This window comes from Neodiprion lecontei, chromosome 1 (genome assembly GCF_021901455.1).
Source record: "Neodiprion lecontei isolate iyNeoLeco1 chromosome 1, iyNeoLeco1.1, whole genome shotgun sequence".
Taxonomy (NCBI): domain Eukaryota; kingdom Metazoa; phylum Arthropoda; class Insecta; order Hymenoptera; family Diprionidae; genus Neodiprion; species Neodiprion lecontei.
In genome coordinates, this window is record NC_060260.1 from 12,510,513 (window position 1) to 12,523,675 (window position 13,163).

Genomic DNA, 13,163 nt, shown 5'->3' on the forward strand with positions numbered 1-13,163 from the left:
TGATGCTGTGAAGGTGCGTTAATTCAGAGGTTGTAATGTCCACAGAAATGGTTCATAATTCTGACTTCAAGGGCTATTTTCCACAATTCCATTCCTCAGCTTCGATAATTAGGTAAGTGTGCGCGTAAAACAGTCGTTATTGCGTTCGGTGCAATAGCACGATAAACTCGGCCCATGGAAACGACGGCTTACGGTTTATTATTAGTAATTTAAAAGTTAGTAGCTCGTTAAATCGTAACGCTTTGTGGTTTTAATTGCTCAATTTGTAGAATTGTGTAACTGAGATACTGCAGAGGGCCTGTTCTTTACCACGCGTTCTGAAAATTCTAGTATTTTAAAAAGACAGAACAATACCTTCGATCATTACGTTTCATTGCTCAGAACTTTGCCGTTACTTTCGCAGAATCAAGATTTAATTTAAAGAAAGTGACTGAAAATTAACCAGTCGAGGACCCAAATGATCCGTCTATACTCTCATTGATCAGGCTAAAAAGGTGATTCGAAGTTTCATATTTTGAATTGTGATTGGAGGTTCTGTTCGATCAAATCTTTGATGCGAGTTTGAAATTCTAAAAAAAAGAGTCTAATAATCTTTCTTTGGCAGACACTTTTTATCTCAGTTCCGAAAGTAAAATAACCGATCAATACCTCACGATATACTTCTACGATCCTCGTAGTGAACGTACTTTTTATAAAGTCAATGTATAAAAAGAAACAAAAATACGACGAACACGACGACTAGATGCTTTGGCTTCCACGATTGTCAAAATAAGTGACGTTTTACGCGGTCGGTAAAGAATAACCATAGTATTCTACTTAGCCAGCCAATAAATATTCATAGTAAATGTGCCAGCAACTGAAGAATACATCTTTCGAAATTAAACATTGCTGATAGGAATATTACAGTGTTTTTTTTTTTTTTTTTCTGTCATCAATTAGCTTCTTGTCAGGATATACCCGTATTTTTACTAGAGATTTTTGTCAGTGTAATGTATTTAATTATACCGAGATGAAAAGGAGGCGACTTTTCAGAAGAAAGTGTATCCACTGAGAAATTTATCAAAGTTGTTAATTTTTCTACGGTAGACGAAGTGGCCGCAACTTACAATCGGAAATGAAGATAACGTTTCGAAAGTTTTTAACCACTTAAAATTTATCCGATGTACGATTTTTCATCCCGAAGTTCAGTCGTTTCAGACTTTGAAAATCATGTAAACATTGATACGGATCAATGGATTGACATCAAGACTCCACGCATCAAAATTTTATAAACTTTTTCATAATTTCATGTCTAGGTACATAGCGTTTTCGGAAACACTTAGAAGCTCAAGCTCTCGCCATTTTAAATCTATAAGTATTAAAGTTTCGAAAAGATCCACGATTCATCTTCACCGAATGCTTTAAATATGCACATTGTACGTGAAAAGATTGAAAAGCTTGCAAATTTACGATCCGTTATTCAAAACACGAAATTGAAACAAGTAACCAAACGCTCAAACATTCATACTTGATTTTTATCCGTACGCTTATAATTTCTCTAAGCTATTGAACACATTTTTCTCACGCGTGATGTACGTGTTCACTGATTTAACCAATACCTACACCGAAGAGTTACTGCCGCGTTCCGTAACTTTTTTATTCTTTCTCTCCCTACCATTAAAATGAAAGTTCTCGCTATATATAGATATATATAGATAGATAGATATATATATATATATATATATATATATATATATATATATATCGACGCAATAAGAACAGCGGAGTAAAGTTTGTACGTTGTCATAGAACTGAAAACTTGAGCGGGGGTGCTTATGTATATACATCTATACTTATATCTACCCGAAGAACTTAACGAGATCATGCCTTAAGTTTTATGTCTCATTGTTGTTTCGTTAGACGTGAAAGTTCACGTTCTCATTAAAGATAGTACGGGAATCGTGCCTTTTCTTCAACGTTCCGTGAATACCCCGAGGCCAGGTCAAGCGTGTGCATTACGTATGTGTATATATATGTGTATGTACGTGTATATCATGTACGTGTATCGGCGAAAGCTCTGATCGAGTTCCTCGGTAAATTAGTATTCATCGAAAGCTCGACTGTTTTGATGGTCAGAAAGGGCGAAGGGTATGGCGAGAAGTTAGGGCACATAAGTATCGAGATATATATATATACATATATATGTACAATACACATAAAGCGTGAATAAAAGAAGAGAGGAGGAAAGAAAGAGGAAAAAATTTGAATCCCACAAAACTCAATTTGCGTAAATTATACCAATTGCAGAGTCGCAAATAAGCTCGTCAGCAGGCGTGAAAGTTTCATTTCTCCTTCTTACGTTATTATTACTGCAACTGATTATTAAAACGACAAGAAGAAACTGAAAAAAAAATTAAGGACGAATAGAGAGCATCCGACGTTTCGTGAGAATTTCACCAATTATAATTATAACTATATTTTATATACCGATTATATATATAATTATATAGAATAGATTGGCAAAATATGTTTATCTTCTAAGAGTAACGCGGTCACCAGCTGACTGCTGCAGAGGTCTAAAAGCAACCGATAAATAAGACCGTGGTGACTAACCCCTGGTACCTAGATGCTTATACACCTGGTGCACGAAAGCCAGGAAGGTGGTGAATTATGGTCTGGCTCTTGGTCCACGCAAGAAATCCTTGGAACGATGCCGCGAGCTAGGCTGTTGTAGCTAATCTGCGGTATAATTGTATCCTGATACTAATTAGCAGCATCATATTTACTTCCAAGATTGTTGTCTTCGTAGGTCTTGAAATTAACAACGGTGGCGTAGATTAGGTATAGCTTTCTCAAAGGCGAGTCTTTCGACTCAGAATCTTAAGCCACATAATCGGATAAATAATTGATTTTTGAAAGATATCGTAACGCTTTTTGGTGTTACGGAAATACATCGGGTTCGGTGAGCAACAAAGAAGTGACCGACAGGCAAAATCAAAAGGTGGGAAAAGAGGTTTAATAGCGATAAATGTTTTCAGTTTAGAGTTTGAAACAGGACTGGTCTTAGAATAATATTGATTGACGAAGCAACCTCATTCATTTCATAACATATGAGAACTCTTATGTATTTTTTATCTGTGGTGGCCACTGGATCATTAGCAAGGAGGGCAAAGCGGATGATTTTACCCTGTGTAACAATATTAAGTGAACTGTGATAAGATGGGGATGAGAAATTGCAGGTAAAAGCGAAAAGATGAGTTTGGTGAATTTAGATTGGCCGAATGAAATATTATTTAAGGAGATGCTACAGTTAGTCTTTACCGACAGAGTAAAATATCATGCATTTCGACTATTTTTAAAGCTTCCGTGGTACTGGCACAAAATTATCGCTCTGATCAAATTTCGTCCTAGCTCGTAGCTTCAGTCAATAAGCGTGAAGGTATCATCAGTTGGCGGAGAAGGGCATTCGAGTTTTCAACGAGTTAATAATCGAGACCTTGCGCCGTACAAAAATAAATGCAAAATACATTACCAAAGCCCCTTTTTTGAACCGAAAAGAGAAGGGTCGAAAAAGGCTGACAAGGGTCACCGGATTAGGTAAGACCTCGTTACGTGTAATGTCAACACCAAGTTCATCGGATTTCATTTACATGCCGTCTCCGAGGGGCTTGCGAAGATGATGCCGCGGGCTCTGGAAGCCGTAGGCGTTTCAACAATGATTAAATGTGCTCCGTGGACTGTGTGAAACCACGGAAGGTATTAAGATTCATGCCGCATTCCACTAGCTCCGAATTCTGAAGCCTTTCAGGTTGAATATCAGCTATAAATCAAGTTACGATTGTTTGCTAGATCGTTGGTGTTATACATCAATCGAAATTTGCGCCTGACAGAAGTTACGAGCCAATTGCATTGAAGGATGAATTGCATCATGCTTTTTCAATACAAGAATAAACAGTTTTTCCAAAAAACGTTTCGATGATACGTTTTCTTTCATGTGGACAAGAACATGACAATTCCTCAAATTCTATGAATAACTCATGATATCATAATAAAAGTGAGACTATAGTGCATGAAAACTGTACTTCCATAGAGAGAATTTTGTTTTATGAAAAAACTAGCGAAGTCTTATTTTTAACTTGCCTTTACTTGAAGATCGTTTATCGTTTTTGAATTCATTCAGTGATTGTATATGATTCTTGTCTAGTGAAGCAGTGTGAAAAATAAAAATTCCGCCCGATGCGTGTTCAAAAACTTGATGTACCATTCGTTATTTTCTACTGAAACTTAAGTCTACTTAAGTTGTTATCCGGGAGAACGGGCTAATTGCAAAATCCTGTTGGACCAACGAACTAAATTCTTCCGTACGACGTCCCTAAAAAGTATATTCCGTTCTTTATTTTTTGTGAATAAAATCGAGAGGCAAAAGATTAAGAACTTTTAGTATTTTGTTTCGGACTGCAAGGTGGGAACGAAATTCAATACACAACACGTAACTTCGGTCGAATCTTATTTCCAAAAATCTACAAACGACGCTCCTAGTCCAGCCCTCGTGATTAATGAAATAGTCGCATGTTTCGTACGCTGAATCAATTGTGAATCTGAAAAACGTAACGTACCTGCAGCTGTCGTAACCAGCACCATGTTCTGAGGATGCTTGTTCACAAGCCGCCGTATCAAGTCGATTTGTTCTAGCGCCAGCTGTACAGAATCCAAGTACTGGGAGGAACAGGGAACGTAGGCAGACCAGAACTGTAATGCATAAAAACAGACAATATTGATTCTGAGAAAACGACGCACAGGTGCGAATTATGGAAAATTGCATGAATGTGCCCGTGCGATGCGGGATAGTGAACTTTCACGTGAAATCACTGATTTAGTCCACATCTTAGACGTAATTAGAAAGCAAGATATCGTTAAAGCACATCGATAGATTTTGACGGCATTGCTACAAAATATAATCAGTATCTTTCTTTCAATGAATACTTTTCGATACAGAATTTTGGATTGTTTTTCATCGATTTTTGGTAAATACCAGTATAGACGAGTAACTTTTGCATGTTGAAAATTTTCGTAAAATTATTGAGAATGTTAATTCTTAGACTTTATGAAGTACTTTCGAGATTTAAACTGCATTCAAAAGAGTTCGATAAGCGTATATCCAATTCTGATAATATTTTCGGACATGATAAGAAAGAAATGTAATTTCGAAAAACAATATCTCTCGCACCCCAAAACACACATTGTGCCGAAGTTTTGGAGCCGATCACTTGTTTTTTCAGATTTAGACTTTTTCATTTTGATTTCAGAAAAAGAAATACGAGGAAAGTTACATCTATAATGTGTTTCAGGAATGCACGAACTCTCTGACGTGTTCCTGAAATTTCTCTGTATGCTCCACAGCGTGTAATTTCACTTTTTACAAACAGCCAATGCCGTAAACTTTTTACAAAATAAACATCAAACAGAAGGCTTGGTTGGTGAAAAAATTCTATTGAAAACTGAAAGTATCGATCTGATTTCTAAGTATCTTTCCCGAAATTAAAAGGGTTCTAAGTATCCGTTGAGTATTTCTCTCATTCTTATCTGCGTCCAAGGAAAATAAATTATTGAACGCAACGAGTCTGTTTTACTTTCTAAAAATTAACGTCGTCTTTACTTTTTTCTACGTTTCAATCGCCGGACGAACTTCAATTATAGAATGAAAATAAGAAAGAAAGACCAAACAAGTATTGATGTAATTTTTAATTAGGCAGAAAAAAAAACTTAATAATCAGTTCAAACGGTCAACTTGTTATAATTTTTGAACCAAACACAATTCTTATTTTGATTTTTGAACTCCACCACAGTTTTACCCGCCATTGCCCTGGTATTTACAAACAGTGTCTGCATATAAACAAGCATGTTGAGACGACGAACAAGAATCTTCGACTTCTGAAATATTGGGCATCGGTCTACTTCGATAGGTTTGATTAATATCTCTACTTAGGGCTCGAGATATTTATGAACATCACAGAAGTGCTTTCCAGCTCTGTAGATATTTTTGACGTGAATTGGCTAATTACAATTTCCAACGTCTTCACAAAGCGAAATTCAGTTGAAACTGTACGCTGAACTTCGGCCCTGCAGACCCTTTGATAAATTCCGTTTGGTCAAATAGTCGTAAATTCGTGAATCCCCTGGGCTATATAAAGGATGACCCGAGATCAATGGACTCCCAGCAGCGGTAGGTACTCGGTAGATCCTTCGCTGGGTCTAAATTAGTTAAGACAGTGATGAATTGCATCGAGGGTTGAAACCATATAAAGAGTTCTGCATTATACGGTTGGTACTACACTGTAGACAACTGAGCGTAACTAAAGTATACCTATGTTCATGAGTATATTCTCTCACATAATCGGATTATACAACGTGTATGGGCAGGCAAATGTGGAACCGGGCGAGCTTTTGGAGTCTTTTGACCTCGTATTTTTCAAATCTCTCGAAACCTTTTTTTCATGCAAAGTACGCGTGAAAAGAAAACTCGTGTACTATTTTCTTTATCGGAGTTGTCATAGCATAATATTCAATACTATTGAAAGGTTAGCGTTTTGTCAACTTTAAAAGTGTCAAGTCAATTCTTGTCCGATTCGACGTGGATTTGCCCATACATTCATTACGTGTTTACACGTTTGTACCGTTCTTTACCATACATCACGTTTCATCAAGGAACGAAGACAATGACGTATACGAATTATGTTCACGTGATCTGGCTCTACCTTCTTTCTTGTAACATTTTTCCTTACCCACACGGAGCATTCCATCTCTAACGGAGGTGCCATGGATATGCATAATGGATATTCAATATTTCTGTGTCTACACCATTTCGACTGAAATTATGTTCAAACTACATTCATAAGAGATTCAAACGTTCGGTTGTTGTTCATCGCATAAAGCTCTGCTATGTATCCTAAAAAATCTCATGAAATATTTGGAGAAGAGATTTACATCTCCAACTAGCATTATTTCACTTGACTCTCTTGTACTTGTGTATAGGGGCCGTAAAGAATTCAGAAATCACCATGTGCACAGTTTGTTATCGATATACACAAAATGGTAGGCCAAGGTTGGCCAAATCCCAAATCACCTGACGACATTCAGAGTCAATTTAAAGGTCAAGTTGCGCAGAGCTTAATTTCACTCGGCGCTCTTCTCAGTAGGGATAGGAGCGAGCTGGCATGAACCCTCTGACGGCTGTCTGCTGAACTTTCAATTATATGCCATGGATATTTGCGGATGTCCAATAAATTACACCCATTACTGACTTTGATCAAACGGCGAAAAGTGTGGATACCATGTTCATATCTTTTAGAGGCTACAGACATAGGAGCATCTTTCTTAGAGTTGTGGATCTTGTATAAGCCTCTGATAGACGCAATTTTTTACAATGTAATCAATCGTTGACGTTAAGAAAAGCCTGTATTGTAATTTCATAGAAGTCATTTGCCAGCAGAGTGATTGCTGAATAAGAATACTTGTTTCAAGTCACATATTTAAAGTCATCTTTTTCTCAGTGCGTGAAAATGCAATAATATTACTGAGAATTTCAGACAATGAATGTTTTATCAGTAGGTAGATTTTTTTTGTGGTTCATCAAATAAAAAATTAAAGATCTGAAAAACTATATCCCGTGAGTTGAAAACCATGCAATAAACGATATTGCAACTTAAAAAAATTACAGATCCTGCACCAATGAAACTATCACTATAGAAAAGTTTTGCTATCCATCGAAGAAAAATTTATTTTCATGTTTGAAATGAATTTTTAAAAAACTAACATATTTTGCAAAATTACAAGATAATATTTTCACGAAGTTGGATTCAAGATGAATCCAATAACCATGTCATTGTGTTGAAAATCCTTCGATTTTATCGACCACCCACGGAGATTGTCATGTTAGGTTAGGTCGACTTTAGCCCATCAGGTATGTAACCTCAATCGAACTCTAATGTATATCGATAAGCTTATCTACTATATAAAAATGACATTCATATTAACCCAATCACAAACATTTTCAAAATCAGCCTAGCAAATAGTCCGTGATTCACAGAGATACGTTCTTGAATGATGCAATTATTTCTGTCGTTACTTAACTCAGCATCTGCTGCTAGACAAATAGTTGTAAGTACAGTTGATTAGGTATGGTTACTCTACAAGTTTCCGTATGAATTAGATGGAAATAGATTCCAGGAACACTTCAGTGAACGCAAAAATCTTGATAATTGCCAATAAAACGATTTGCTACATAATTTGAATCTCCAAGCCTACCATCTTTCTTTATACCTCTATCTTTATCAGAAAATATTTTTATATGTTTAAATATTTTATTTGTAATATATGAATGTTTCTTATACGCATTATAGAAAAAATAATAATATCATCCATTCCTACTTCCAGTTACAATTTAAAGTACATAAGATTATATAAATGAAATGATATCAGAGATAATCTGGTTTCTCATACCGTTACCAATTATAACTTATATGCTTATCGTATTTGCATTATTGTTCCAATTCTTAAAGAAATTTGTGAAACAACCACAGCTAATTGTACTTGAAGATCTCAAGTAAGGCTTGAAGAGAAATTTTGTATCATTTGAGAAAGCATCTGATTGCGGGTGAGTTACACTTTAACTACTATGTATAAACCAGACTAGCTTCAAAAATATTTCCACGTGAATCTGGTGACATAAATATCGAATACTATTTTCATATATAATAGTGGATAACCTATTCCACGAAACACAGAACTGTCGGTCTTCTAATGGGCCAAAATCGGCGACTCTGGCAAAGCGCTGGCATTCACATACCTTTTCTCTACCAGTTCATACACCCGTGACTGATATTGACCAGCAACAAGCCGTCAGTTTGCCGGTATTGGAATTCCAGTATTACCACTCTGCTCGATGAACTGTATGCGATAGCGTGGTCCTTGTTCAGAGTGTTGGCGAATTTTTTTCAGGCCGCTCCTCACATCGGCTCCGAATTATTCAAAAACAATTCCTTAATTTCTTCATATTTTTATCTCAACTATTTCTGCTGTTCTACAAGGCTTTCGTTTCATTATAAGAATTACATCGGATTTCATGATCATTTTATACTTTATTTTTTTTTTTCTGTCAATTTTCATGGGAAAAATCTAAATCAAACGAGAATTTACCGAGTATAATTATCTCTTCAAGGATGTATTTTTTTTCTCATAGATTCATTTTCCAATTATTTCCAGTAGATTTTAGCTCGGAAATTTTTAAAATCGCGTATTGGGTATGGTATGTATATCCGTCACCTGCTGTCATTACTCTTTCTAGCGTTAGAGAAATTTTCATTCTGAAGTGTTTTAGAAACGAATATATTCTGGAAAAATTTCAAACCCTCACTTGAAAGTGTTTAAACTTTGTTTTTCTAAAAACGTTCAAATTCAACTTGATCTCAATCCATTTCAATGTTTGTCCTGAATAACTGCAAAACTTCGAACATGCAAAATTTCTGATTTCACAGTCACCTTGTACAGAATTGATACCGACCAAGACTTGTAGTTCATCACTCGTCTGTTGTAGTATTCAGGCCCAATTCTCTTTTAAGTGACACCAGAATGATTTTGAAAAATATTTGCACAAAATTCTCCTGTAATGATATAAAGTCGGTTCAACGTATAGATCCCGATACCGACATTTTACCGACATTTTTGGCCACTTCACAGCTCGGACACAAACCCATTTTGTCGGGAGTGGGGCTTATCCCCACTCTGGTCAACACCACTTCTTTCGGAATGGGGGTTATCCCCACCCAAAGAGGGGTTTGGGTCCGAGCTGTGAAGCGGCTGAAAATGTCGGTAAGATGTTGGTATCGGGATCTGTAGGTACGCAGAACCGACTCTTTATCATTACTTTCTCCATTAAAGAACTAGCATATCATGTTTTCAATCTAAAAATTCTGTAGATAGAGCAGGGCTTCCCATAAATAGGTATCAAAAAATCAACACTGTACACAGACAGATTTTTTGACAAACTGATACTGCGTTTTTACGGATATTCAGTCTACCTTATTGCATCATATCCCGTATGTATTCAACCAAATTCTAAGTGCATCGGCAACTGCCACTGCACTAAATCAGCTGCCCGTGAACCCTTATTTGAAATTCACGCACCCACCCTGTTCTCACAGATGCCATTTGTAAATTACTTTTATTCTATTCTTCATGGTTGTTACTGTAAGTTAGTATTTAAAATGATCCTTAAATGTGGAAAGGTTAGACTTCCTCTTCATTTAAAAAATGTTCGAGTAACTTTTTCGCTGTTCATGTTTGAACTAAATTTTGTGAGTCATAAATGAATGACGGTAAAAAACACATTCGAGTTTTCAATTCTGACTACAATTGCGGGTGTTCGAACTCTGAAAATACCTGTCTTTGTTATTGTTCTGGTGTTTTCCGGCTACTTGGTTTCAGATAACTGACAATATTATAACGACGTGCAAAATTCAAGTTGGTTGAGAATTCTGTTATCCGCTTATTACAATTTGCCTATGTGAAAAGTCGTAATCCGTTTTCCTAGTTTCAAAACTTAATAACCAGGGCAAACTGATACCTTTCTCCTATTCCAAATTACCACCCCGTTGAATGAACCAGATTTTGAAGAGTCAGCTGACGAAAAAATCAGTTATAAGCACTCAACGTATTGCTCTGTAAACTTGCTTTCACGTGGAGATATTTTCCACGCTCGAAATATGGAAGAAATATCTATGATATTCTTGACACCACAATTTCTCACAATTCGTCGGGGCTTCCATTATACAGGATGACAGATGACATCTCCGAGAAGACCCTATCAGTTTCTGCCCGAGGGAGGTGTAGCTTCTATCAACCGACTGATTTGACAAATTGCTAGCAGCGCCTGTTTAATATTCTGCAAAGAAAACTGCACACACCCAATATGTGCCAGAATGAACGCTGCTTACTCGATCTGTCTCGATCTGTACGATACGGATGAAAAGGTAAGTCAAATACTCCGTAATTGTAAAATGAAATTCACAGAAATATTCACAATCAGTTAAATCTACACCCATAAATCATCTTTCCGATAAGAACCTCTGGCTAAATTAACCATTACTTCTAATCATATTTCAGACAAATACAGTACATGCCCAACTGGACAATACATCATCTCTGGCATCAAAAATAGTGATTAATACTTCTTAGGTGGATTCGTATACATTGTGGTACGAGAAATTGAAATTATCTAACCACAACCATCTTGGTCACCAAAAGCATCTGGTAGAAACATTGATTACTGCTTCATGGTCTCAAGACCTTGTAATAAAGGAAATGCAAAGGATCTTCATCATTCGGGTGATCATTATTCTGATCAATGACACTGTATTACCATGAAAAATTCTTGGCTATGACAAGGTCAATAGAAATCAATGACACTGAGTTGATTACTTATAATGGTTATTAGGTATTCAACCTTCAAGGTTAGAATGATGAAAATTCGACGATTTATTCCTGGATCGAAGATTTTTTCTCAGTGACAGTACTGAATTTTTCTGTACCATTTTATTTAAACAAAGGTACAATGTACTTACCTTCTACACTAACGGACAGTCCCACTGAAATTCAAACGGATCCAAAATTTTCCCCCTTACACATTTCTATGGCCCGGTATAGCAGACTTTCCTCACAAGGAACACCAGTTTGGTGTCCTACTTCGAACTCGCTGCAACTCATGTATGTTGTAGAACATTGAAAACTAAAATACACTTCATTCGTAATCGGCGTAAAAATGGTTCGAAGGCGTGAATATGACCCCCAAAGGTGGGCACACAACACACGCGGTGGTTTCTTGATGTGCTTGATGGATTCGAATGAAACCATCGCTGAAATGTTTCTATCGATGAATGAATCATTTCAGCGTTGATCTTATTTAAAGACGTGAAGCGCTCCTATGCGAAACTGAGAAACCACCTTATTGGGTGGCTATCCTTGGGAATCGTTTTCACCCATTTAAACTGTTTTTTTTGCCAATAGAAAAATACTTGTCTTTCAGTTTTTAATGCTCTGCAACATACATGAGCTGCAACGAAATTTAAGGTGAAGACTAAACTGATTTTCCTTGTTAGTGGGGGATAAAAATCGCCAGTTCAGTTCAAAAACTTTCGCTTCATTGACTATACCAACTCGAGGACCACTCCAATCTGGTCTGTTTACCACCCACCCAAGGTCCAACTCCTGCATTTGTCACCTTTAAAAGCTACGTCACTTCCTCTTGGCATTCCCTTCAAGGTGTTCAAATTGCATTGTGTACATACTCTTGTCAATTGGGAACTCTAGATCAGCGATTATTTGTAACATGAGTATCCAGCGCTGGAATACTCGTGCTGGATGACGTGATTGCGAATAGGTTCTTCAATCACAAAATTACAGATAAAAGGGGTTCGAAACTTCTTATTCGAATATACTCTGAGATTGCTGCAAGACTTTGGCGAGCTGTGATTCGAAGGTGTGCAGTACGTTCCTTATCGGACGAAATACTCGACGACAAAAACTATTGCGGACAAACAGTCACTAACTAACCGCTACCCGGTGAACTTTGAGAAGGGTCAGAAAATGGAGCAATCAGCGTGATAACCGGAAAACGCTTAACGAAGTGCAAATCCGAGAGATCTCCTCTTGGATAACCGCTGGTGCTCTCTGGTCATCCCTAATTACACGAAGATTTCTATAATTGAGGTCTCGGAGATTGAACTCTGGGATATATAGGTGTAGTGTCGAATACGTGGTCAGTTTGCTGTTGATGACAGAACACATTTTCTCAGGGATAATCTTTCCAACTATTAGCTGAAGTTTGACAGAGTGATGTTCTTTCCAGAGGATGAAGTATACGCGATACATTTTCATTGAAGTTAGCTCGAAACGTCGATACAGACAAGTTCAAGTCAAGATATGTGAATTTGACGGTATGTTAGATACGGATTGCGTTAACAATTCCTTTGAACTTTGTTCTGTACTATCAAGTGAACATCTACATCAATGCACATCCCACGTAAGTCAATGGTAAAGCAATTTACAACATGCTAAGGCTGAATAGTCGCTTAGTTCTAAAAGCAATTTTCACTCTCGTCAACTCGGTCGGTTTTACGAATAGAAAAAAA

At 36.8% G+C, this 13,163-nt stretch overlaps 1 protein-coding gene across 3 annotated transcripts in view; it reads right to left on the reverse strand.

The window, feature by feature from the left end:
- LOC107218453 (dipeptidase 1) overlaps positions 1 to 13,163 on the reverse strand; it is a 141,520-nt gene that overhangs the window by 88,521 nt on the left and 39,836 nt on the right. For all 3 annotated transcript variants that reach the window (XM_015656332.2, XM_046738168.1, XM_046738173.1), the window contains one exon: positions 4,596 to 4,728. In XM_015656332.2, the coding sequence (XP_015511818.2) occupies positions 4,596 to 4,728 (133 nt within the window). The remainder of the gene's footprint in view (positions 1 to 4,595; positions 4,729 to 13,163) is intronic.